Here is a 26,490-nt window from a genome sequence, read left to right on the forward strand (position 1 = left end):
GGTGGTGGGTATTGAGGAGGGCACATTCTGCATGGAGCACTGGGTGTTATGCACAAACAATGAATCATGGAACACTTCATCTAGAACTAATGATGTAATGTATGGGGATTAACATAAGAATAAAAAAAATGAAAAAAAAAAAGCAGGGCTCTTAAGGAAAGGAAGGAAGGAAGGAAAGAAAGAGGGAGGGTGAGAGGGAGGAGAAAAGTATTGCAAAGCTAGGATTCAGACCTATGTTGATGTGACTCCTAAGCCAGACCTGCGTTATGTAGAATAGACTGTGGACTAGGCTTTTGTAGAAAACCCAGAAGTGTGGGTGCCAACAAAAATAATAGTGATCATGATTAAAGCAAACCCTGTGTAGTACTTGTCATGAGTAAGGCTCTGTTCTAAGCATCTAAGTCTTACAACAGCCCCAGGCAGTAGGTGGTCTCACCATAACTATTATATTGTGGGGAAACTGAGGCACGGAGGTTTGGCAATGTGTCTAAGAGCTTGCAGTCAAAATTCTTAAAAGTGACCCATAACTCTTAGTGTCTAATGTAGCAACATAACATGGGCCCAATTCTGCTGCCCTGACCACAGACTCAGCACACAGATCCTGAAGTTGCTTAGTGCTCCCCTAGTCCGACCTCTGCCTTCTAGCAACAAGGCACCTAACCCAGGTAAGTGGTGGTTTCTAAGGGACTGTCTGGGTTGAGGAAAGACAGGGCAGATGAAGCAGGGACGAGGAGGCAGGATCGTGACTGGATTGGCTGCTGGGCTACAGAAACAGCTTCATGACTTGGAAATAACTCTGATGTGTTAATCTGGTTCTCTTTCCTCTGAACAGATTTGCAAAGTTAGCTGAGCCAATGGCCTACTTAAAATTCCTCTGATCCAGCAAATCTGGGAATCTCTGAGTCTTATTCCAGGCCATTTACAGCTGGTGCTCAGAGGACATGCAGACACACACTAATGTGAGTGAGGAGAAATACATTACTTTGCATCCTAGAAGAATTACTTTCTCCATGAATCCAAATCTCATGTATGAAGAACATACCAATTGACCAGCACTAATCTCTAATGAGAATTTACTATGTACTAGGCCACAGGTATCATTCCAACCAGCCTAGAAGGTTGTTTCTATTGTCATCCCCATTTCACAGATGAGGACATGAGGACAGGAGAGGCTGCTTGAGTCACCCAAGAACACTCAGCTAGTAAGTAGGGCAGTCATGCATTGAGGTCTAATGGTCTACTTCTGGAGTCTGTTCTCAGCTCCTGTTGCTATGACTACCTCCTAATTCTACCACCTGGTTATTTTTAGTCCATGGTTAAACAGGAGAGAGGACCACAGTTCTGGAGGGAGCCAGGCAGATGTAGGATCCAATCTTATTTGTGCAATTTGGGCTGAGATTTGCATGAGTTCTTTCACCTTGCTGAGCCCCCGGGTCTTCATCTGTGTAGGAGACACTGAAATGGAACTCTCATAAACGTCCCTCTCAAAATCATGTATCCTGGATCTGCTCAGTGTCCCTATATGCAAACCAATCATGCTTGCTGTTGGCAAATGTGGAAGATTAAAATGTGTTTCCCAAAAAATATGCTCAAGCCCTGACCTGATAGCTGTGAATGTGACCTTATTTGGAAATAGAGCCTTTGTGGATGTAATCAAGTTGAGATGTGCTCATACTGGAGTAGGGTGAGCTCTTAATCTAATCACTGCTGTCCTTATAAGAGAAAGGAGAGGGAGGTTTGGGTAAAGAGACACAGACGCACACAGAGGGAAGAAGACCATGTGAAAATGGAGGCAGATAATGGAGCGATGGGTCCACAAGGCCAAGGGATGCCAAGGATTATCAGCAACTACCAGAAGCCAGGAGGAGGCAAGGAAGTGTTCTTCCCTACAACCATTGGAGGGATATGGCTCTGACAACAGCTTGATTTCAGACGTCCAGCCTCCAGAACAGGGAAAGAATGAATTTCTGTTGATTTGAGTCACCCAGTTTGTCGCAATTTGTTATGGCAGCCCTGAGGAAACTAAGGCAGCACATAATGAGGGCATAGTGGGTCCATGATGGAACCACGCCGGAGAGCTGCGACACAGCTTTGTGTGCTAAGGAACGGTGTGTCGTGAGTCGATGGGAGGCTACATGAAAGGTAGGGAGGACCATCTTTTTACATACTTTTGCCAAGTCATAAAAATGGAATTTCCATACTTTTAGAAGAATTGAGAAGAAACCTCCAGCCCTCAACTGGCTTTTCCCCACCGGAGGAGGTGAATTATCTGATTAACATGTTTTATTGACCCATCTTCTTGATTGGGTGAGCTTCCATATTAAAGGTCAGTTCTGTCTTCAAGGACACACATGGACTCTCTCTGGCTCTCAGTGCCCCATGGCCCCAGGTATCTGGCTGGGAGAGTGTTTGCTCTGTGTGCTGGTCCTAAGGCCAAACTTAGTGGGAAGTGTTAGGGTACTTACTGTTGCTCCCAGAGCCAATCCTGCCTCACACAGCAAATGTGGCCTATATTTTGATCTGTTTCTGACTCCTATTTCTCAGTTAGCTCATAATTCAGAGAGAAAGTGGTGCTATGAATAGGTGCTCCCTATACTCCAAAAGGAAAATTGAGACTAAGCCCTCAGGACATCTTGAGGATCAATCACCCTGAATTTAAATGAAATTGGTTCAAATCTTACCCCTACATCTCAGCTACTCTGCAGGCTGGACCAATGTTGCAGGGTCTGCTTGGCAAGACAGAACATTAATAGCTATGGAATTGTGTCCAAGACTCTTATTTTGCTCTAAATTCCTGCACACCTTTAACAGGCGCTGATTCTAGGGCACAGAAGGAGATTTATTGCCAACATCATCCGTCACCCTGTGAGATCAATTTCAGGTGTCCAGTGTCACAGGGAGAAGGTAAAGTGTGAATTATAGTGTCTGACCAAATGCTTCTTCACTCTGTCGGAGATCCTGGCTCTGTGCCTTTCCCTCCCTCCACAGCCTCCTCTCATGGCAGGGACTCCAGCTACAGTGAGCCAAGGGAAAGTAGAAGAAAACCAAACAAGCAAAAGGGGACATCTGCAGGTTATCTAACTGTCCCTGACAACTATGACGACCAGTACGGTGCTGGACCCACACACCATGGTGGTAACCCAACCAGATCAACTTTTGTTCTTGCCACTGTCTAGTTGCAGGATCCTGTGCAAATCACTTATCTCTTTGAACCTCAGTTTTCTCATCTGTAAAATAGGGATTCAAAGTAGTATCTTCCCCATCAGGGTGGCTATGACGGCTAGATGTGTTTAGAATTATGCCTGGCAAATAGGAAGCATTCTTTATAAATTATTGTTATTATACTTAAATTCTTTGACCCAAAGAATGATCCTCTACTAAAGGGGAGCACTCTGCAGAGGGGAGGACATAACAACAAGATAGGAGATAAAGAAGAGGCCTGGGATGAACATCTTCCCTCTCCCAAGATGGATACAGAGCAGAAGAGTCCCAGATGCTGCTGTTAAGATGGAATTGTTTGAAAATACAAAGTAAACAATACGGCTCAAGCAAGCCGTTATTGTCAACAGTTACCTGTTTTGAAAATGCACAAAAACACTATTTTCTCTCAAACAAATGCCTCTAATTATTGGCTCTGCTGCATGTCTACTGAAGAGTTGTGAATGAGGTTTAAAATGATGTCCCTACCATAAACTTTCAGCTTTTTCTGGTATAATCTATGGATTAAATGAGCCTCAGTTTGGTTTATTGTTGATGTTCTTTAATGCAGCATTATTTTTGGGCATCTGAAAAATTTCAGGTGGGATTTATGCCTGTCATGGGTAGCTGTCATTTTTGCCTGCTTTATGTTTTCAACCCCTGTTCTCTGGGGGAAAGGGACCCTATTCGACTGGGGAACTGATTCCTCCAACTTCAACCAAGTGATTCTAATGGGGGCTGGCCCTCATGGCATCTTGAACGCACACTGCTCACTCTAACAGGTGGACACAGGACCCAGAGTTTGTCTAGTCATGGCCTCTTACTCTCTGAGCCATACACACTGTCCAAGGCATGAGTATGTGACCCAAATTGGGCCAATCTAAGGGCTTCCCTGGGGTTTCCCAAATTGGTGTTGGGTGAAGGACAGATAGAGAAGGAGGGAAAAATACATGATCATGGGGCTGCTTGCCTCCACACCTTCATGAGTATGCAGAAAGTCAGTGAGAGAGTGAAACCGGAAAGGAGAGTGGAGACAAGAGAGGAAAAGAGAAATCCCAGAAGAATCCCATTCCTTGTTTTCCGGGGATCTCACCCTCTCAGGTGGGGGTTATATGAGCCATTAATCTCTCTCTTAGTCCAAAGTTTATGTAAAAGGTTTATGGGTTTATGACACTTGTAGAATAAGAGTTTGTCCATCCACCCATCCATCCACATGCTCACCCACCACTTTGTCAGTAAGTTAATATCTACTGAAAGCTAACCAAGTGTCAGGCTGTGTTCCAGGCACAGTTTTAGGTGCTGGAGATAACTCAGTGAACAAAACAGAGCCCAGCCCCTCAGAGGCATTCTACCTAGTACAGAAGGCAGACAAAAAACAAATACATAACATATTGGATAATCATCAATGCTAACAATGAAAATGAAGTAAGATCAAGGACACAGAGACTGATGGGGCGTGCGCAGAGGGTCAAAGAGGGTCTCTCTCAGCAGGTGACATTAGGCAGAGTTCCGAACAAAGTAAAGGAATGAGCTGTATGAAGATGTGATCTAAGAGTTCCTGGTCGAGAGAACGAGTGCCAAGTTCATAGGTCTTCAGACTAACCGAGCTCTCTCTCTACCCCTGAGGACAAGGAGGGCATGGTAATTACCTGTGCTGCTTGGGACTCAGCCCGATAGGATCCGGTCCAGTCAGATAGACCTGAAATTGAAATCCCCACCTTGGCTACTTCCGTGGTTGGTGAATGTATAAGTTAACTAAATGCTTGAGCTCAATCTCACACAAGTAAAATGATGGTACAGAACCTCCTTCATTAAGTCATTTATGAAGGGGGGTACACTCTATACTTCAGGTACAGTGTTAGCTCATGGTCTAGAGAGGAAGAGAGAATTTAAAGTTTTTTTTTTTTTAATTTTATTTATTTATCTGAGACAGAGAGAATGAGAGAGACAGAGAGCACATGAGAGGGGGGAGGGTCAGAGGGAGAAGCAGGCTCCCTGCTGAGCAGGGAGCCCGATGCGGGACTCGATCCAGGGACTCCAGGATCATGACCTGAGCCGAAGGCAGTCGCTTAACCAACTGAGCCACCCAGGCGCCCGAGAATTTAAAGTTTTGACTATACACAGAACAAAGGCTTTATAGGGAAGTACTGAGTCCTACCTCAGGGCACCATGACGGGTAAGAATGGATGAGGGTGTGTGTATGTCAGCTGCCTCTGTTTTTATAAGAATTAATTAAGACGACCTAGGAAAAGTACTCAGATCCTGGTAAGGGCACAAGAGAAGCTGGTTCTGTTCCTTCTGATTAGCCTCAGAATCATAGATCCTGAGAAGCCTAAAATGATCAAAGCCAACTCCCCAGCCACAGAGAACTGAGATATGTTAAGTCACAGAGAATAGAACACTTTCCTCAGTCTGACACTTGAACACCGGGGTGGACCACCTACGCTTGGAGGGGGCAGTGAGATGAACTCCAATCTGATTCTGGCTATTTAAAAAAAATAATAAATAAGACCAAAACACCAGTTATCTGGCAAGCTGTTGAAGAAGTTAATACAAAGGTGGAAAATGTCCATCTGCAAGGATTCATCTAACACACGTGTACACTGCTCATCATTCTCTCGCCTTGCTCCCTGCCCTCCTGGATAAAGGAACTGATGATGCCTGGGTCGACAGTTCCTCCAGAACGTTCACCAGGTCTCATGCCCCGCCTCCCAGCTTTGCAGCTAAAATCACACCTGGTGTCTCACCTGCCAATCCATCAACCAACCTGTTTGAAGAACAAACCCAAAATACCGCGCCAGAGCCTGGACGAGGGAGACCGTGTGGCTTACGTAACTGACCTTGCTCTTCTTCCTGGGAGGGGGGAGGATGAGCCAGCAAATGGCTGGCAACTCTTACCCTGAGAAATCATGAAATGTGTTTTCCCTCTCACCCCTGGCAGAGCAGAGAGTTCTTGAGAGGGGCGTGAGGAACTTGCTGAGATCCCAGACAGCCCCTTTGTGATAACGGGAGCAGCATCCCCGGCAAAGCCTCAGAATGCATCTCCCCAGGCTCCAGTTAAGGCGGGAGTGCATGAGCCAGTGTACACGTGGTCTTTTGCACGTACATTCCAATTTGGCTGAATTTTGTTCATGTCTGCATAGAAGAGGCTCTCAGTAGATATGGTAGTTCACTTAGAGTGTCAACACCTGCATGATTAAAAACCCTGTTGGTCATGAGAGAAGGAGAGGACAAAGTACCCCTCTGGGAGTCCTGAGACCTGGACTGTGTAACCCTGGTGCTCACGGGTTCAGGATTTGGGGTGAACCTGCCCTCTTCTATGAAGGGCACCTCGGCTTCGACAGGTGTATCTAGGGGAGGCTATCTGAGGTGTCTTGCTGCTCTGTCTCTGTGAGCTGTTGCAGGTTCTCTGATGACAAAAGTCCCCTGATGTTGTCATTGTCAGTCATTCGGCCCCCTTCTATGATCCCCAAACGCCCCTACAGTCCAAACTGGGTCCAGGCAAGAAACATTCCATCCATTTCAAGACACACACAAAGGAGGCAGAAAGTCTGAACTGTGCTTCTGCATGTGAATTAACTGGTGTGTCTTTAACTGTTTTTTTCAAGAGGGATTACAGATGGGATGGGGCATCATGGATCCCATTCAAGAGGATTAGACCAGGCTTCCCAAAGGCCACTGTCCTCAAATTGTTCCCTTATAATGTGGCCCAGTGTCCTGCCACCCCCTCCGCCTGAATTCTGTCAGCTCTAGAAGGACAGCGGTGGAGCCTAGTGTCCAGGAGACAGATTGCAATGCCTCACAAGTAGTTTCTCAACATAAGGGATTAAACTAAATCTATACTTATAGTTATAAATATATAAATAAACTGATTTTGGTGAGAGATGGTTTTTCTTTACAATCTCGAGCAGAGGCCAGATTCCCCCTGATATGGTGACATCTTGAGAGGGAGAGGGAAGGGAGGGACACAGAAGTGCTCAGAATCCAGAAACCCACCCTGCCTCTGCAGCAGCCTGGGGTGAGGTGGGGTTTACTGGGGATCATGAAGGATCGTCTTGATTCACTTTTTGAGGAGCCATCTGTGAACCCGAGAAGGAAAGGAAGCAATATATAATGAAATAAGGTGGTCTTCATATTCAGACTTGAGTTGGAATATTGGTCTTGTCACTTGGTAGCTCTGTGACGCAAGGGGGATAACTCAGACGCTCTGAGCCTCAATCTCAATCCACAAATGGGGGGTACTAGGGATGGTCTTACACTGTGGCTTTGAGGACCAAGTGAGACAATATATGTAAGGACTCCAGGCACGGAACTCCAGGTGCTCCTGCTCACCAAGTGGCTATAGCTATGATCACAATTGAGTTGTCCTTGAGTAAATTAATATAAAATGGCAGAGGAATAAGGTAGTCAGCAACAGCAGTGAGCCCCAAACTCAAGCTCATGACCAGCATGCTGCCTAGGGTCCCTACACCATACAGAACTGGCCCCTCTGTCCCGACATGGTGGTGGGAAGAAGGGAGTTCACGATCAGAAACGTACCTGGATGCTGCCTCCAGCTGGTCTTTCCTAAGAGGGAATGAGAAAGAAAAACATAGAGAAAGTATAAATTGCATGAACAGCTTCGCCTCTCCCCACAATGGGCCCCAAAGCATCCCTTGATGAAGATGAAGGCACATAGTGGCGCTCTAGGGTGAGATGGTGAGTCTGCAGGGGAACCAGTGAATGAGCCGACTTTTTCCGGCCAGACCCCAGGCCCCACCACAAAGGCTTGGCCCTAAGCTCTTAGGGTTCTTCCAGGTCATTCATTCATTTACTCACCCAGAGGATGGTTGCCGAGCTCCTGCTCTGGCCCAGGCCTCGTGCGGGGTTCAAGGGATTTGTTTAGCAGTGGGGACAGACCAGAAAACCAGGAATTTCATCACTTAGCGCCACACCCCCCGTCACTCTGTCACCACCACGTCATCATAGTCGACATCATCCCCATTATTGCTAATATTTATTGGGCAATAATTATTAGGCAGATACTATTTTTGGTTCTTTAGAAGGATTAACTCACTTAATCCTCATAACAACTCTATGAGGGAAGGATTAATATCATTCCCATTTTCCTGATGACAAAGTGAGGCACAGAGAGGTTAAGAACATTGCTCAAGTTCTCACAGTTAGGAAGTAACAGAGTCAGGATTCGAACCCAGGTGATCTGGTTCCAGAGCTTACCCTCCTAACCATGAGTGGTATGCACAAATTCCAGACACTGAACCTTTGCCCAGGCTTTGCCCGGAATAGTGTTGCTCATCCTTCAAGTTCCAGCTGGAGGGACCTGTCCTGGAGTTTCTTATCCAAATCCCCAGGGTCTAGGCTGAGCTAATCTCTTAACACGTGGGACTGGACTCTGAACACACTCTTGTACAATCACACGGTAGTCTATGAGCTGCTTAGAGCAGAGCCTCTGTTGCTTTCAGCTCTGAAATTCAGCATCCCATACCCTGCCTGGCATGGGGGAAATGCACAATAAATGCTGAATGAATAAGTGGCTTATTACTGGGGTCTGGGGGTAGGAGAAATGGGGAGCGAATAAGAAGTATCATGGTAGAGAAGCAGAGGGACCAGCTGGGGGGTTCAAGTTCATGGGTCAGCTCCCTCTCTAATCTCAGGTGGCCTTGGATGGGTCATACATCTCTGGGCCCATCTCTCTATCTGAAGCATGTGCACAGAAAACACTCTGCCTTTCTAGAATTCTCTGGCTGTCTGACTCTGGAAGAAGGGAAAGCACTGAGAGGAGAGGGAAAAGGTGGAGGGGTGGAGGGCAGGACCTGCACAGGGGTGCCATGGAGAGCAGTGTTAAAGAATAGAGCCCCCCCCCCATTCCTTTCTCATTCTCCAAGACAAGGATTCCATGCCTTCTCTATCATCGCACTTCCCACCTCTCCCTTCCCTCCCAGGCTATGAACTTGACTCACTTCTTATAGAGACAGATCTGCCCCGTGTCCCCCCACCAAGTCGGCAACCTCGAACACTTAGCCCTGCCCACTCTGCTTCCCTTCTGTGCACACGGATGCAGGGTCCACACCCCTGATCCTCCACTCGTGCTCCAGAACCCATCCCTCTGCCCTGCTCTCTCCTCCAGCCTCTCCCCTCCCCACTGCATTCACATTCATCCCTCTCCTCTAGACCCTTTCCATCATGGCAAGAGTCCTGGCCCCACATTCCACTCCATCTGGCACCTGCACTTGCTGTCCCCACGTGTTCATTTCCACATCTCTCTTTGGTCTTTGCAAGCTTCTATGCCCATTGCTCCATGGAGATTGCTCCAGGCAAAGCTCCAAGAAACTCCAAGTGATAAATATCCAGTGGGCACTTCCCTGTCTGTGTCTCCATCAACCTTGTCACAGGATCAGCACAGTTCACTGTTATGCCCCCAGTGCCAAATACAGTGCCTTGCATGTATGAGAGGTTCAGTAAATACTTGATGAATGAATGGGGTAAATAAATAAAATATTTGTAACTACATTCCAGACAGAGTGTTTAAGCCCTATTGTCGTTCACTAACAGTGGTTTCTCAGGACTATATTTGGGTGCCTAGTGTCTTTCCTTCTTGCTATAACACCAATACTTCCTTCCAGCCCAGATTCAACAAGCAGAGACTGAACACCTGCTCTGGGCCAGGTACTGTGACAGGTGCTTCCTTACATTCTATTCAATTTGACCTTCATGACAAGAATCTTCAGAAATGGGTATGATTATCCCAGTAACCCTTGTCTTATCTTAATTTTACACAATTTTCTCCCTAAAAAAACTTTTTCCTCCCAGAGTTACAATGGGCTTTGGTGGAAGACCTTGTTTTCATGTTTGTTCCATCACTGACTAGAGGGGTGACATTAGGTGAGCTAATTAATCTCACTGATGCTCTGATTCTTCACTGATAATATTTGGGTTATGAAAATGGAGTTACCCCTTCTTCTTCTCTCCCAGGGCATTCTAAAGATAAAATGAGCATCTATTAAAGCAGATCCATGTTACTTGGCCATGGAGGAGGGTTGCTACATATATCTCCTTCTCCATTGCTGAGCCCTTCAATAATCTTGATACTGGTCATAAAAAGGTTATACAAAAAATGAACTGGGTCTTCTTGGTCAAGTAACTTCTACCTCTTGGGCCTAAGTCTTGCCTCCATTTTAGTTCTACTATCTAATGCTTGTCCAGTATGGTAGCCACTAGTCACATATGACTAAGTTAAAATTAAATAAAATCTAAAATGTAGTTCCTCAGTGGTACTAGTAGTAGTCAGTTGCTCAAAAGCCACATCTGGCTAGTGGTACCATATCAGACAACACAGATGTGCCTTAGATAATTCTACCACAACATTTAGGGAACCAAGTGGTATGCACATTCCCTGTTGATGGAAAGCAACAGGTGGTCTTAAATAATTTTAAGTAGTAACAAAATAAAAATAAAAAAGGTATCCATCACCATCATCCATCACCACTAGCCCTAAACATATATATCCTTGTGAATTCATGAAGGACTGCACTGAGCTGGAAACCCTGTTTTGGGACCACTCCTTGGGATGGGCTACACAACTTCATCCTGCAAAGTCTTTGGGAGGAATGTCAGAAGATGCCACCACCATGGAAAACCAGTCTGGCACTTCCTCAAAAAATTAAACATAGAGTTACCCATTCCACTCCTAGGTATAAACCCAAGAGAACTGAAAATTTGTGTCCACACAATGTGGACATCAGCATAATAGCCCCAAAGTGGAAACCTCCCCAGATGTGCATCACCTCCTGAATGGATAAACAAAACAGGGCATCTATAATAGGTATTACTCATCCATAAAAAGGAATCAAGTTCTGATACACAAGACAACCCAGATGAAATCTGAAAACATGCTAAGTGAAAGAAACCATACCTAAATGACCATATACTATAAGATTTCATTTTTATATGAAAAGTCCAGAATAGATAAAATAGAGATAGAAAATAGATTAGAAGTTGCAGGGGTTCAGGGAAGGGGGAGCCAGGAGTAACTCCTAATGGGGACAGGGTTTCTTTCTGGGGCAATAAAATGTTCTGGAATTAGATAGTAGTGATCAAGACCCAACTTTGTGAATATACTAAAAACCACTGAATTGTTCACTTTCAAAAGTACTTTTTAGAGTAAGTGAAACATAATAAGGTTGTTATTTTTTTTTTTAGAAAAACATAAACAAAAGACAGTCTGTAGGAGGCAGGTGAGGACAGCTTTACCATGAAACGTATTGAGTGGGTTGAAATTCAGGGACATTCTTTTCCCAAGGGACTGACTTGTTTCAGAATGGTTGCTAAGTGAACCTCTCTATTGACTTTATACTTTTGTCCTTGAAGGAAAGAAGAAAGAAAGAAAGAAAGAAAGAGAGAGAGAAAGAGAGAGAGAGAGAGAGAGAAAGAAAGAAAGAAAGAAAGAAAGAAAGAAAGAAAGAAAGAAAGAAAGGAAGAAAGGAATGTTCTCTCTCAGTTTAAAAGCCATTCCCGTATCACAGCAGCTGTCTGCAGTACAATGTATTCCTCCAAGTGTCTGACAGCCAGGACAATGCTTTATTTATAATATATCACCCCAAAAGAATGGGCCTCTTGCCAAGACTTTGGGCTGCACAGCAAACGGAAATCATCTCGATTATGCACTCACAGGGGTTGCACCTGTTCTTGCTTCCGAGTCCAAGGTCACTCTGTCCTTTTCAAGGGAGTCCCCCTGCCCCTTCGAAGACTCTTGTGACCCAAAAGAAGACTGATGTCATCCCTAACCAGAAATGATGATGGCAAAACAGAACTTTAGAATCAAAGGGAACCACAGAGACCATCTTCTGAGCCAGTGAATCTAACTGCAGGTGAGGAGATGCAGTCCATAAACCCAAACTCCATCACTCATTTATGGAAGCCTCGATTCTTCTTTCTCCCTAAGTCTTCTGCCAGTCATTACTCCCTGACACCCGCCCCCCACCCCCGCCACGTGCTTATTCCCTTTCTGGTCCTCTCTGCACCACCCTTCTCAAGCTTCTACTCTGGTCTAAGCCCTGGCTTGCTCTCACCCTGAACGCTGCAAGCCTTTGTTAGCTGATCTCCTCACCTAGAATCTTGAGCCTCTCCCATCCACCTCCATACCCTTCCTGTCATCTTCCTGACACACGGATCTGATCGTGTCATACTCGGGCTCAAACAGCTTCTCTTTGCCCTCGGGATCAAGGTCAGATTCCTTCGCATGTCACCTGCAATTGGTGGATGGGACATCCTGAGTAAGAAGCAGCACCTGCCACTGGAGGATCCAGAAGGGAGAGGCAAGCAGGGGCCCAAGCTCTCAGGGCCCTGTCACTCATGGTCTGGTTGTGGATTTTATTCTCTTTGTCTTGGTCATCCATTGGAAGGTTTAATGCAGGGAAATGAGCCAGTGAAACTCCCATCTCTTGAGTCTCCTTAAATCTGTGCCACAATCTGGTGATGGGGGTGAAGGGCCTGGGTGTAGGTCCCATGATAGATGAGTGGGAGGGCGGGCTGGGGATGGAGGGGCCATTCGGCTAGTGTTGGGTCACGCTATGGTCCATGAAACCAAAGGGGTGTGGAAGACACACACTTCCGAGCCGGCCCAGCTCCTGATGTGAGACTGAGTGACCCTCTACTCTTCCTCCCAACCCAGGAGGTACGGCGGTTCCACATTCCATCCACACACTGTACGTCCCAGCTCAGGACTGCAGTGTCTAAAACCTAGAGAGGGGGCGCCTGGGTGGCTCAGTCGTTAAGCCTCTGCCTTGGGCTCAGGTCATGATCTCAGGGTCCAGGGATCGAGCCCCGCATCGGGCTCCCTGCTCGGCGGGAAGCCTGCTTCTCCCTCTGCCACTTCCCCTGCTTGTGTTTCCTCTCTCACTCACTCTCTCTCTCAAATAAGTAAATAAAATCTAAAAACAAACAAATAAAAACCTGGGGAGGCGTGAGGCACAGGCTGTTTTAGTAGCCCAAGTAGTGAAAAGGCCAAGGGCTTTGGGGGCCTCTTGATGTGGCAGACATTGGCCAAAATGCCCGAAGTTTCTGAACCCCAGCTCGCCCCGCTGTGAGAGGAGCCTGGTGACCCGACCTCTCCACCTGTCTCCAGGAGCGAGCAGGAGCCACTCTGTCAGCCTAGCCCTGTCTGTCCAAGATGCTTTACTCCACCCACGTCACTGAAGCGGCTGAAGGCAAGTGCACGACCTGCATTTCCACAGCCCTCTGCTGATTTTAATGCACCTTAGCGTTTGAGAGCCTCTGGGCTCTCTTACAGGGTGCCTGTGAGGAGTGAACGAAGTGTGAACTTGGATCTCTTGGATGCACTGGATGTCCAGTGAATATGAACTTCCCTTTTCCCTTTCACAGGTGCTGGCTGTGGGCAGAGATTCTTATTTTTTTTCCTGAGGCAATTAACTAACTAATTAAATTATTTATTTATTTAGATTTTATTTATTTATTTGAGAGAGAGAGAGCACAAGCCAGGGGAGGGGCAGAGGGACAAGCAGACTCCCCGCTGAGCACAGAGCCCAACGCAGGACTCGATCCCACCACCCTGAGATCATGACCTGAGCCGAAATCAAGAGTCAGACGCTTAACTGACTGAGCCACCAGGTGCCCCTGAGGCCTTTAATTTAATCTCCACCTCTAAGAATACAAAACAACATCTCTGGGTTATTGGAGGATTCCTTCTGCTGCTTCTTCTGCCTGCCTGTTCCCAGTATCCAGAAGAGTCTGCGGGTACAGGCCATGGCCAGGGGCGGGGAGCATCCGGGACTGCTCGTGAGGCCCACTGCGCTGGCTCCCCACTTCCTCAGACATCGGCCCTGCTCAAACGATGATCGGACCTTCCCTTGTCAGCCACTCCACACTGTCTACCTGGCAACAACCCCTCGTGGGGTCACCTGGGGAGCTTAAAACGGTACAGATGCCTGGACCCCACTCTTACGGGGTTCTGATTTAATTTGCCCGGGGTGTGGCCTGCACAGTGGGATTACTGAAGCTCCCCGGTGATTCTAACAGGTGGCATACACTGGGAGCCATACGCTGTTCTCCAAGAAACTATGAATCCACAGGCACAAACACAGACCCACGGAAGGGACGGCCAGTCACACCCCGAGCATTCAGACGGGTTGCCACTTGCCTGAAGAACGGAAAAGAGACGACCGATTCATAGAACCTCCATGTCGCCACGAGATCAATCCTGTTGGGGTTGGTAGCATAATACCTCCAGGCAGCCTGAGGAGGAGAAAAGAGGGGCTGGAACCACCAGATAGAACTGCAACACTCTCACAGAATCCCGCAGCATGAAAACACTTGGGAAGCTCCTGACTCCTAAGAGTTTAAATATGCATCAAGGTGATATGCAGGGAAGCCAGGTTTCCTGGCTTTTGTAGCTCCTTTGGGAAGGAATCCTTCTTTGACCCATCATCTTGGAGCCCTAACTGGTACTGTGGGGGTGTGGAGAAATGCAGTAGGGAGAAGAGGGTGCTGGGTATAAAATCCCCGGAAGGAGCAGGGGTTACTCCTGATGCAAGTTTCCCTGAGACTTCTTAAATAGCTAGGAGGATAAACATTGTCTTTTGTGCAACTTTGGGTGCAAGAGACGGCCCCAGAGATGACGTTTGATTCTAATGTGCTAGAACTTCAGGACTACTGTGATGGTCTGGGGTTTGGGGGATAATAGAGCATACCCTTAGAGACAGGGACTGGCCATGACACTACATTATGTAGGATAACATCATGTACCATCCAGTGTCAGACCCACAGATGCACAGAGACCCTCAGTACACCGGACGCAAGCTCATGGTGGGTGGTCCCACGCAGCTGAAGTCAAGGTACTCCACCCTCCTCTTCTCTGTGCTCTCAACAGCCCACAAAACCATGAACAAGAACTCTTCTGCCTTTCTCCCCAGCTCGCACTATCCTCCCCACTTCCAGCCCACACTGCGGGAATTATGGAGCTGCTGGGCGTCCAACACCCACTGGTGCGTGATGGTCTACTGGGCAGGATAAATGGGCCAACTGTCCAATACTGAGCACATGCAAGGTGTCTCCTCCTCTCTTGGCTTATGGGTTCTCTGTCCTTGGCTGATATGAGGGGCCACATCTTGTAGCTGACTGGCTAAGCACCTGGACTCTAGCCTGGTTCTTCCTTGTGAGTCCCTAGGTCAGGACAAGGTGGGAAGTGGAAGGAGGAGAAGCCTCGTATGGACTCAGACCCAAGTCAAATTCTCCACTCCAACACTGTTAGTAAAACAGCTGATGGCTTGCTTGGTCCCTGTTAGAGTCCTGTGTCTCTTTCTCACTTGGCTTAGAATCTGGATGGGAGAGAGTTGGGATGGTCGTCATGTTCATGCCATGAGGACAGGTCGAAAGATCACCATGGGAACACCCATAGCCGTGTACAAGCAAGCATGGCCCGGGATCCCATCCCCAGCCCGGGCACACCCACTGCCGTACAAGCACACACAGCCCCACGGGAGCTCCCGCCCGATCCGGTTCCTCCCCTGGCAGACAGACCTGAATGAGTTCAGCGGCCGGCTTCCTCCTTTTCTCAAAGTGCTTCTGCCGGTGTTGTTCCTGTACCTTGAGTGCTAGTCCTGACCCCAGGATGCCCTAGAGGGAGAAGTCAGGCCTGGGTCAGCCCCGCTGGCCTCTCTGGGGGCCCCACCCCGACTCCCAGGGCCACAAAGACTCCTTTATTCTCTTCCAGGGAGTAGGTCGCTGGGTTACGTGGAGGCTTGATGTCAGGAAGGCCTGGCTTCAGTTCCTGACTCTGCCACTTTCCAGAGGGGAGAGCCTGGGCAAGCCTCTTATCTCCTGCACCTCAACTTCCAGGGAACTGGGCTAATAGTACCTTCCTCATAATTTTGTTAAGCAAAACCTGAAACCATCTATCGGAGCCATTTGGTAAGAAGTATGACACAGAACAGATGCCCAGTAAATGCTAATGGAATGTAAAAATATTTTAGCTGCTTAACTGGTCACTTAAGACTTTTACTGGACTCTCCCAGAATTGTGACCTGTTTTGATTTCCAGGTCAGACTTCCATGCAGATTACCTGGATAGAAGCTCTCCCTTTTCAAGTTGGGAGAGAACTTCGAGACCATGCAGCACCCCCACAGCCCCTGACCTGTTCCAGATGAGGAAACTGAGATTCACAAAGGCCACATGCCCTAGGTCATCGAGCTTAGGAAAAACAGACAAGGTAGGCGACAGTGGAGGAAGAATATCACTAAGGCTAGCTCTGGGGGATGAAGGGGGTGGAAGTGGGCTTGCTCCATAAGAAGGTTCATTCCAGGGGCGCCTGGGTGGCTCAGTCGTTGAGCGTCTGCCTTTGGCTCAGGTCATGGTCTCAGGGTCTTGGGATCAAGCCCCACATCGGGCTTTCTGCTCAGTGGGAAGCCTGCTTCTCCCTCCCCCACTCCCCCTGCTTGTGTTCCCTCTCTCTCGCTGTGTTTCTCTCTGTCAAATAAATAAATAAAATTAAAAAAAAAAAAAAGAAGGTTCTTTCCAGCTTCATTATTAACACCCCGAGCCCACAACCCAATAACCTTGTGATCGTGGAAACCTGATTGACCTGAGCCTCAGTGTTCTCGTCTGGACAATGGTGATTAAAAACTCACCAAACTCACCATGATGTCATTAAATGAGATTGAATGAGATGTAGGTAAAGCATTTCGCACGAGTCTAGCACACAGTAAGTCCAACAAATGCTTTCTGTGATTGTTGTATTATACTTATGGGCACTGGGCTTTGGGGAGGTTATTCTATCATGGGTCAAGTACTCACTCTTGAGGGTGATGCATTTTTTTTTAACATAAGCCAGTAAATGAAATGGTAGAACAAGGGAAGGGAGCTCATGTAGATGAAGGACCCGCCTATGCAAGGTGCTGGGGAGACAAAATCCCAACCCCCAGGGAGCTCACAGTCTGGGGGTGGGGGGCCGAGGGGAATGCAGCATGGGATCAGAAATGCCTTTATAGAGTTATGCCCGGGGCAGGGGGGGGTGTTAAGTCAGCTGAAAGAAGGCAGCCTTGAGACTGGGATTTGGAGCAGCCAAACCTGTGGAGCTAAGGGTACAATAGGGTGGAAAATGAGCCTGAAAGGTGCAGCTGGGTCCGGGGGACAGGGAGGGGTCCCACCTGTCACACTAGGGAGAACGTTGAAGTACTTACGGCTGGGAGGGCAAAAAAGGAGACACCAATTAAGGAGAAGGTGGCCGCAATCAGGCGGCCTTCCCACGTTTTGGGCGTCTTGTCTCCATAGCCGATGGTGGCCAGTGTGATCTGGAGAGAGAAGAGGTCGGATGTGGGTCTTTGCAGGGTGAGGGAAGTCAGGGACACATCAGCCGAGCTCCACCTGTAAGTCTTTCGTACTGCTTGGGGACGTGATTCCCATGGGAGAAAAGGTACCAGGTGCCGAGTAATTACATGGGCGCCTTGCAACCACGCCGGTTTCTAAGTTAAGGATTTCCTCCATAGAGTCGATCAGCTGACAAATTTTTCAATCATTGCAAACATGTGCATGTGCATTCTTGGCATATTTACATGCTTGTGATTTTGTGTACTGCTATGTTTCCAATGCACGCATGCTGATGCGTGTACTTACATGTATTGTGTGCATATGTGTGCATGTCTCCCACCTGTGCACATGTCTGTCCTGCTGCACGTTGTACAGTCCTTGGTGTGTTTATAAGTGTAGGTTACTGTGCGCACGTGAATGCACAGGACAGGACAGCAGAGCAGTCCAGCGTGTGGCCTCTGGAGCCCAACTGCCTGAGTTCAAATCCCAGGTCAACCACTAACTGGCTCAGAGATCTTTCTTGGATTAATTACCTACTGGGCAGGATAAATGGGCCAACTGTCCAATACTGAGCACATGCAAGGTGTCTCCTCCTCTCTTGGCTTATGGGTTCTCTGTCCTTGGCTGATATGAGGGGCCACATTTTGTAGCTGACTGGCTAAGCACCTGGACTCTAGCCTGGTTCTTCCTTGTGAGTCCCTAGGTCAGGAAAAGGTGGGAAGTGGAAGGAGGAGAAGCCTCATATGGACTCAGACCCAAGTCAAATTCTAGTGGTTACCACTTCTTGCCTCAGTTTCCCAGTCTTAAAAAAGAGGCTAAAAATAGGAGTTCTTTGAATTTAAAATGTCAATAAATGTGAGGTGTTTCGAACAATGCTCTGGAGCAAAGTAAGCCTTCAAAAAATGTTAGTTTGGGGCGCCTGCGTGGCTCAGTTGGTTAAGCGTCCTACTCTTGATTTCAGCTCAGGTCATGATCTCAGGGTCGTGAGATTGAGCCTCGCATCGGGCTCCGTGCTCAGTAGGGAGTCTGCTTAAGGATTCTCTCTCTCCTCCCTCTGCGCCTCTCCGCTCATGCTCTCTCTCTCTTAAAAAAAAAAAAAATGCTAGCTTTAGTACCATGTGTTCCTGTGGGATGAGCTGTGGGTCTCTGGGTGTGTTTGAAGGTCTGAGTGCACATGTGTGCATCTGCGACTGTGTCTGTCTGCACATGCATGGCTTAGCTGATAACAGCCTACAACTAATGAAGTAAGGTCCCTGAGAGATGATGAGACCAGACTGTGCCCAGCCCTGACTTCTTGTAAGCACTAAGGAAAAGCCCGTTCCAGGTGCATTCCCTGCAGAGGGAGTTCTGGCCTGTGCCTACAAATGCAGCTGCCCACCTGAGCCCTCCCCTGCCATGCCCTCCACCTCTAACAGTCAGTCCCCTTGGGGGGCCTTCAAGATGGTGACTCACCAGGCCCCACCAAAGGGCATCTGCATAGGTCTCAAATTCCTCCTTCACCTCTTCTCCATGTGCATCAACCTCTGGCACATCTTTCTCAACCAAGTAGACAAGAAATGAAGAAAGGATGAGCGTCAGGAACCCAATGTACCAGGCAGTGATGAGCTCCTGGGAAAGCAAGCAGTGGACAAGGGAAGTGGTCACTGGGAAGTCTGCGGATGGATGCTGGAGGCAGACGCGCCAGGGTTGGGGTCCAGGTTTACCAGATCCATGACTGTGGGCAAGTTATTCACCTCTGAGCCTTACCTCTGAGACTTACCTTCTTCTTCTTCTTTTTTTAATTTGAGAATAGTTGACACACAATGTTACATTAGTTTCAGGTGGACAACATAGTGATTCAACAAGTTTATACATTATGCTGTGCTCACAAGCGTAGCCACCATCTGTCCCCATACAGTGCCATAGCACTGACCATATTCTTTCTGCTGTGTCTTTTATTCCCATAACTTATTCATTCCATAACTGGAAACATGTATTTCCCACTCCCTTTCACCCATTTTGTCCAACCCTCCACCCCCTTCCCTCTGGGAACCATTAGCTTGTTCTCTGTATTTATAGGTCTGTTTTTGCCTTTTGTTTGTTCATTTGCTGGTTGTTGTTGTTTTTAGATTCCACTAATGAGTGAAATCATATGGTATTTGCATTTCTGTCTGACTGATTTCACTTAGCATAATATCCTCTAGGTCCATCCACGTTCTCACAAATGGCAGGATCTCGTCCTTTTTTATGCCTGTGTAATATTCCATTGTGTATGCACACCACATTTCCTTATCTATTTGTCTATCGATAGGCACTTAGGTGGCCTCCGTATCTTGGCTACTGTAAATAATGCTGCAATAAACATAGGAGTGCATGTGTTTTTTTAAATTAGTGTTTCCGTTTTCTTTGCGTAAACCCAGTATTGGAATTATTGGATCATACGGTATTTCTGGTTTCAGTGTTTTATTTTATTTTATTTTATTTTGGTTTCAATTTCTGAGGACTCTCCCTACTGTTTTCCACAGTGGCTGCACCAATTTACATTCCCACCAACAGAGCATGGGGGTCCCTTTTATCCACATCCTCACCAACACTAGTTGTTTCTTGTCTTTGTGATAATAATATGGTCCTTATTTCCATCATTAACAGAACAAGTGTATGGCTCGAGGAGAGGAAGATTTCTGTCTTCGGATGACCTTGATATCACAGCTCAAGAGGCTTCACAGGGAGGCAGGAAGGCAGGTGAAATGGGCATCCGCCTCTGAGTCAAGGCACAGGACTCAGGAGACTTGATTCCAAGCAGGGCGGAGCAGATCCAGGATAAAGCTCAGCACTACCAGGAAACTGACAGCAGGGGGAGCTAGCGTGGCATAGCGAACCCAGCCTGGCCACTGATTTCCTCTGTGACCCTGGGCAAATGGACCCCCTCCCCAGCTTCAGTTTCTTTATTTTCAAAATGAAGGGACTGGATCACAGTTCTTAAAAGTGACCTGTGTACTCCTGATGGAAGGAAGGCAGGCAGTTTTTATGTTAAAGAGTCACATACTGATTTAAGCGATATTAAAAATCAGCATAAATTAAAATGAGCATAACATCTCTTATTTCGTGGATATTATCACATGATAGACTAGGACATGTGAGTAGGTGCACAAGAGCGAGTTGATTTAGAGAACAATGCTAAGGAATAGTAAGGATGGTGCAGGGATATGGCAAAGATCTGCAAATCACCGAGGTTTCAAACACCCTGACCCAGACAATCCCTAAGGCTCTTTCTATTTCTCTCATTCTATTCCAATTTCAAAGTTCAGCATGGTATGTTGGGCAGAAGAAAGTCAAGGTTATTGGCAAACACAGTCTGGAGATGAGGCCTGACGCTCCTCCTAAGTCATCCCAGGGAACAAAGTTGTTCTTATCAATATACTTTATCTATCTGACCGTCAGCGGCCAGGCAGCCAACCTCTGGGTCCGGAGAATCTCGGGCTTGCTTCCTGCCTCTCTCCGTGCCTTTGCTCACATTGGCCTCTGTCCCTGCACTGCCTTTCCCCGTGGGATGAACAGAAGAGCAGCGGGTCATCTTGAGACGTGCATCAACTCCATTACGGAAGTTTTCCATTGCTCCATGAAATCGAGTTCAGCTCTAGTTCCTTTACGCTTTCACTATTTCCTGAGTAAGCTTTCTCGAAATCTCTAATACTTACTGTGCCCACTGCTTAGGTCTGGCTTCCCCCACAGCGTCACATACACTTGTGTGAATTCACTTTACAGCCCAGAGAGGTTAGCTTTGATGGTGCAGGCAATCCAGCCAGCCACTCCCTTCAGTGAGTGTCTGCCCTGCCCAGGCTTAGAGAAGACAAAGGCGAATTGGGTAAGTCCTTCCCCTGCGGCTGTCTGGGCACGAGCCTCTCGCCTTGTTGAGTGCGGTTTCTAGCATTCCTATGCTCTTTCATTCCCTCTGTCCCCTGAATGCAAGGCAAAAGTTTCATCTATGGAAATTGTTGTCTGTGCATGAGCGCACAGGAAAACTGGTTGTGTTGGATTATTAAGAAGTAGCATAATGGTCATTAACGAGGAGTGAAAACGTGTCCCAGTTCTGTGTTTTGCAGTCATTTAAAAGGCTATTCAAGGTAATTCCGACTTTACACGATTTTTTGCCAGTAACTCTGTGGCAGAGCCCGTGGCTGTTCCTCGATAGCCACAGAATCCTGCACATGCCTGAGCCGCCCTGAAGTCGGACTGGGGCTGGGGGTGCTAGGGGGCTGGGGTGGAGCCAATGTGGGGGAAATTCGGCAGCAACTTCCTGCCTGTTCCTTAAATCCATTCTGCAGGGTGCGCCCGGCCCCTTTTTGCTGCCTCGGTGACTCAATGCTCATCTTCAACACAGATGAGGGCCACCTAGCCCACGTCCGACATCGGAGAAGACATCGACCTTTTTTTGGTGCCAAGAGTCTCTGGGGCCTCTTTGTTCTGGTAGCACAGCCGGGCCTTATCCTAACTTTGAAACTCTAACCTTGTGCCGCATGGGCCTTCCTGAGGAGTCGATCATGGAACATGGCCCAGAGGCCACAAGTTTGGAATGAATGGTTGAGGAAGTAAAGTGCTAAGTGCCCGTTACCAGGCTTAGAGGAGGAACTGGGCTAAGCTCTTGTAGTTACTAAATGGGGAAGCGGGACTCCAACCCAGGTGTGTGCTCACCTCCTCACTGTGCCCACTGCTTAGGTCTGGCTTCCCCCACAGCGTCACATACACTTGTGTGTGGGACACTGCAGGCCCCAGAAGTGAAGGCTGGCCGGGCAGCCGCTGGGCAGCTCTGGAAAAGCACCAGGCTAAGCAGGGGGACGTGTGAGGGGGAAGAATGGCAGGTGGAGCCTGACCAGCAGTTGCTTTTCTGCCTTTGGTCTCCTACCACAGAGATGTCGTTTTGTCTCAAGTTCTGCCCACCTGACCTCAGTTGTAGGGTCTGGTGGTGGCGTGGACATATCTCGTCCCGGGAATTACCCGGTAGGTGGGCAACTGTTTTCTATTCCGGCGCGGAGGGAACACAGGACGAGAATCGAAACCAGCCATTTTCAGCCCTGATTTCTACGGGAGCCGTGAATCAGCTCAGCTCCGTGGATGAAAGGTTAGGTATTGCTAGCATGTCCTCTGATAAGAGTGGAAGGTCAGGTGGAAAACCCTCGAAAGAAAGCTCTGACCTCACCGAGTCTGGGGTCAGAGGCAGCTCAGACGGTTTAAAACGTGAGGCATCGTGAGGTGGACTCCGGGCGCCTTTCATTTGTACTTCATTTTATTTAGGTATTTCTACTGTTTGTGAAGAAAAGCATATCTGGAATAACAAACACTACCATTAATGAGCGCCTACTATTTACCAGGCACTCAAACGTACCTCTTCTCGTGCGAGCAGCCAGAAGGATCCTCATTTTAACTACTGAGGCAGCTCATAAAAATAGAGCCCGTTCTAAGTCTTTTCACTCTGGGAAGTGAGCGCATTATCGTCCGCATAAATGCAGGAGCCAAGACCCACTGAGGTTACAGAAAACCCCCAGCGTCACACCAATGGAGTTTGGACTCCCACGAGTCTGGGTGAGTCCGGAACCTTTCCCTCCCATCCCGAGCTGCCTTACGTTGGCTCACCTGACCCCCTCAACCACCTGGAGGCAGAGCCATTATTCTCTCGAGGTTAGAAATAGGAAACCGAGGCTCAGGGAGAGCTGAGAGACTTGGCCACGGTCGTCGGCACTCGGTGGAGCCGAGGACTTGGACCCAGCTCTGCCTGCTCGTGCTCGCTGCAGCACCCCTGCCGGTGCCTCTCCTCTTCCTCCTCCTCCTCTTCATCATCCTCACCAGCGGTGGCCGAGTGACCACCCTCTGGGGATGCCGTGAGGGAGGGGGATGCCCCGAAAGGCACAGGTCGGGGAGAAGGTTCTCCGTGGCACTTACTTTGCTGTGGGCGCAGATGGCCGAGCCCAGGAGCTTCCACGTGCCGCCCCTGCGGTCCATCCGCAGCATGCGCAGGATCTGCAGGAAGCGCAGGCTGCGCAGGGAGGTGGCCAGCACATTGCCCTGGTTTCCCACGGCAACCACCGGCACAGAGGCGATCAGCACGAAGATGTCTGGGAACAAGGACAGAGGGGTGGCGGGGGAGAAGGAAAAGAAGGTCAGGCGAACGCGAAGGAACCACCACAGGCACTGGACACGGAGCCTGAGCATGGGTGTCTGTCTTCCCAAGGCTACAGGGCCGGATGGACATCGCCGAGTGGGGACTGGATGCGGGCCTGTCAGGCTCCAGCCCTAATTCTCCATCCCAGGGAAGGGATTCCCCGAGGTCCCCAGGGTGACAGGGTCACTCGCAGGCCCAGAGGGGTCAGGGATATGCCCCGGTCGTGGAGGGGAAGCCTGAAGCTCAGACGTGGTTGAAGGCAGGTTTCTCCTAAAAGCAGCACCGAGTCAGGGCCTTGGCCGTGAGTGATGCACAGGGAGATCATCTCAGGAGGCATGAGAGAGGGGAGAGGGACACAGGAAAGGAGAGAGGCAAGGTAAGGGGAGTTATAAGCAGCCTCCCAAGGTGGTCGCTCTGGAAGATGGGAGCTGGGACCTCTGTCCGTTGGCTCCCGTCCCCTGGTGGTGGAGGGTCACCCCTGGGGTTGCTGATGGCCCCACACTTCTGAGCTGCATGGCCTGGTGGTCTCCCTCAGCTTCAGGGAAGGCCCTGAGCTAGACTGCAGTAAAACATGAAGCCCACCCATGAAGTGGGAGGCTGGTCTCCACAGAGGTGACGTGAAAACGTCCACCACAGCTGTGACTGAAGCAGAGAAGGCGGAGGGGATGAGGGGCTTCTGGAAGGGCCAAGCTGGCTCCTGAAGCCAATAGCCAAGGCCAGAGGAGTATGCCCTGGTCCATCCCTATTCCCTTCAGTGGCCCCCAACACCCATACCAACCATCTCCCCACCACACTACAGAGGGTCCACAGGTAAAAGGGACCCCGTAGCCAAGTAAATTTGGGGAAAAATTGATGAAGCACGTTTTGCTACTGTAGGACTTCTAGAACCTTCAAAATGCTAATATGCACTGTGGCTCTCAATTACACACACGAAGCAGAGCCACAGATTTTGGCTATAGGACTATTTTTTTTTTTTTTTTGCAAGAGCATCAGGTTCTAAGGAACACACTGGAAGAGATGTTTATCCACTGGGTAAAGTCTAAGCACCTGAAAACCCTCTGACCTGTGAGCCTTTCAGAATCTGGTGCTCTTTGCTGAGCACAGGGCTCTCTCAGACCTCCATACCTCTGTATGTGTCGGTCTTCCCGCTTGGAACAGGCCCCTCAATTCACACCTGGGTACGTCTGCCCTTTCAAGGTGTCTCCCAGATGTGCCTAACTTTGGGGAAAAGCTCAGTGTCAAACATCTGGATACCAATATGTCTACCCTTGGCCAGGCCTCTCAGTTTATCTGTGCAAAGTTACCCACTTTTAATGTTTGCAGAAAGCAAGAGGAAACAAAACCTGGATATGGGGTAAATGTGAGTTGAGTCTATGATGCTCAGAGAGAATGGGAGATTCTGGCCCAGATGGATGCACTCACACCCGAAATGGCAGGGTCTGGGGCTGCCTTGAATATGAAGGCCATGATGTGCCCTGACGGATAACCACCCTCATGTCAAACATGCAGAGGAAAGCAACAATTCTCACAAGGCTATGTTATGGGAGAAGTCGAGAGGAGGAGAGCAGAAAACACAGGCATCCCAGAAAGGAAGCTAGCCAGGATGGTGATGCTGAGGGCTGGCCTCAGCTCTCCAGGGGAGGTTGGCAGTGAAGCGTGATCCAGAGCTCGGTCAAATCAGCCCCTTTTGGAATAGTGAAGACTGTTCCATGGGGAATGCTCTTTTCCTGGAAGCGTCCAGGCTCCACACAGTACTAGGATGTTCTCGAACTGGGTGAGAACCTCTGAATTTGGGTATAAAGTCACCTCCCCCACCCCCTGCCAACACACGCAGGCTTGCACACAGGAGCGGGTGCGCAGGACTTCTGGTCAGCACTGGACAGGACTCTCCAGAGGAGAAGAAGTCCACCTAACACCTTGCAAAAGACTCGAAAGGAAGACAGAAGAAGAAGGGGAAGGCAAGCTGGGGTTGCTATGGGCTGAATGTTTGTGTCCTCCCAAAATTCAGCTGCTGAGATCCTGGCCCCCAATGGGATGGGCTTAGGAGGCGGAGCCTCTGGGAGGTAATGAGGTCATGAGGGTGAAGGCTTCACGAATGGGATCAGGTCCTTAATAACAGAGTTTCCGGAGAGCTCCGTGGTCCCTTCCCCGGCGTGAGGACACAGCAAGCAGACCAAGAAATGGGCAGCCTGTGACCTAGAAGAGGGACTCGACCGGAGCCTGGCACCTTGATCTTGGACTTCTGGTCTCTGGAACTGTGAGAAATACATTTCTCTTGTTCATAAGCCCGCAGTCTGTGGCACTGTTATAGTTGCCTGAATGGACTGAGACAGGGGCAGACAGGGAAGGAGGACAAAGAAAGAGAGAAGGTTGAAAAATATGAAAAGAAATCAGTAACTACAGAATCCTCCAAAATTGTGTGCACTCGTGCACTCACACCACATAGCCTCTCCTTGCATTAAACGTGCTGAGTGATACACAAAACCCTCAGGTGTCCAACCTCAGAAGGAGATGGGAAGAAGGAAGAGCGAGTTCAACAGGCAGTCAAGTGGTACAGTCACTGTGCCAAGCAAACTGCAAGCAAGGCAGGGCCCCCCTGGTTGCCCAGAGAGAAGTGCGGCACATAGGACAGAGGACGGCTCCAGCTCTCCTTCCCTGGGCTGGCCATCTGCATCCAAAGGGCTGTGTTCAGTCCTGGGGGTCACTTTTTAAAAGGGCGGTGAGCATGCTCAGAGAAGAGCAAGAATGATGCTGAGAACCTGTGGTACAAGGAACAGCCAGAGCCACTGAGCACACTTTTCCACTGCTGGAGTGGAGAGGAAGAACAGAACGACTGA

At 48.6% G+C, this 26,490-nt stretch overlaps 1 protein-coding gene across 1 annotated transcript in view; it reads right to left on the minus strand.

Moving 5' to 3' along the window:
* Positions 1 to 26,490, minus strand: part of KCNQ3 (potassium voltage-gated channel subfamily Q member 3) — a 279,172-nt gene that overhangs the window by 28,203 nt on the left and 224,479 nt on the right. Inside the window, exons 4-9 of the mRNA XM_081816561.1 lie at positions 23,434 to 23,606; positions 18,970 to 19,125; positions 17,391 to 17,501; positions 15,733 to 15,828; positions 14,354 to 14,448; positions 7,738 to 7,764 (exon numbers count right to left, since the gene is read on the minus strand). Of these exons, the coding sequence (XP_081672687.1) occupies positions 7,738 to 7,764; positions 14,354 to 14,448; positions 15,733 to 15,828; positions 17,391 to 17,501; positions 18,970 to 19,125; positions 23,434 to 23,606 (658 nt within the window). The remainder of the gene's footprint in view (positions 1 to 7,737; positions 7,765 to 14,353; positions 14,449 to 15,732; positions 15,829 to 17,390; positions 17,502 to 18,969; positions 19,126 to 23,433; positions 23,607 to 26,490) is intronic.

This window comes from Leptonychotes weddellii, chromosome 4 (assembly GCF_054177405.1).
Source record: "Leptonychotes weddellii isolate Sample4059 chromosome 4, ASM5417740v2, whole genome shotgun sequence".
In the NCBI taxonomy this organism is placed as follows: domain Eukaryota; kingdom Metazoa; phylum Chordata; class Mammalia; order Carnivora; family Phocidae; genus Leptonychotes; species Leptonychotes weddellii.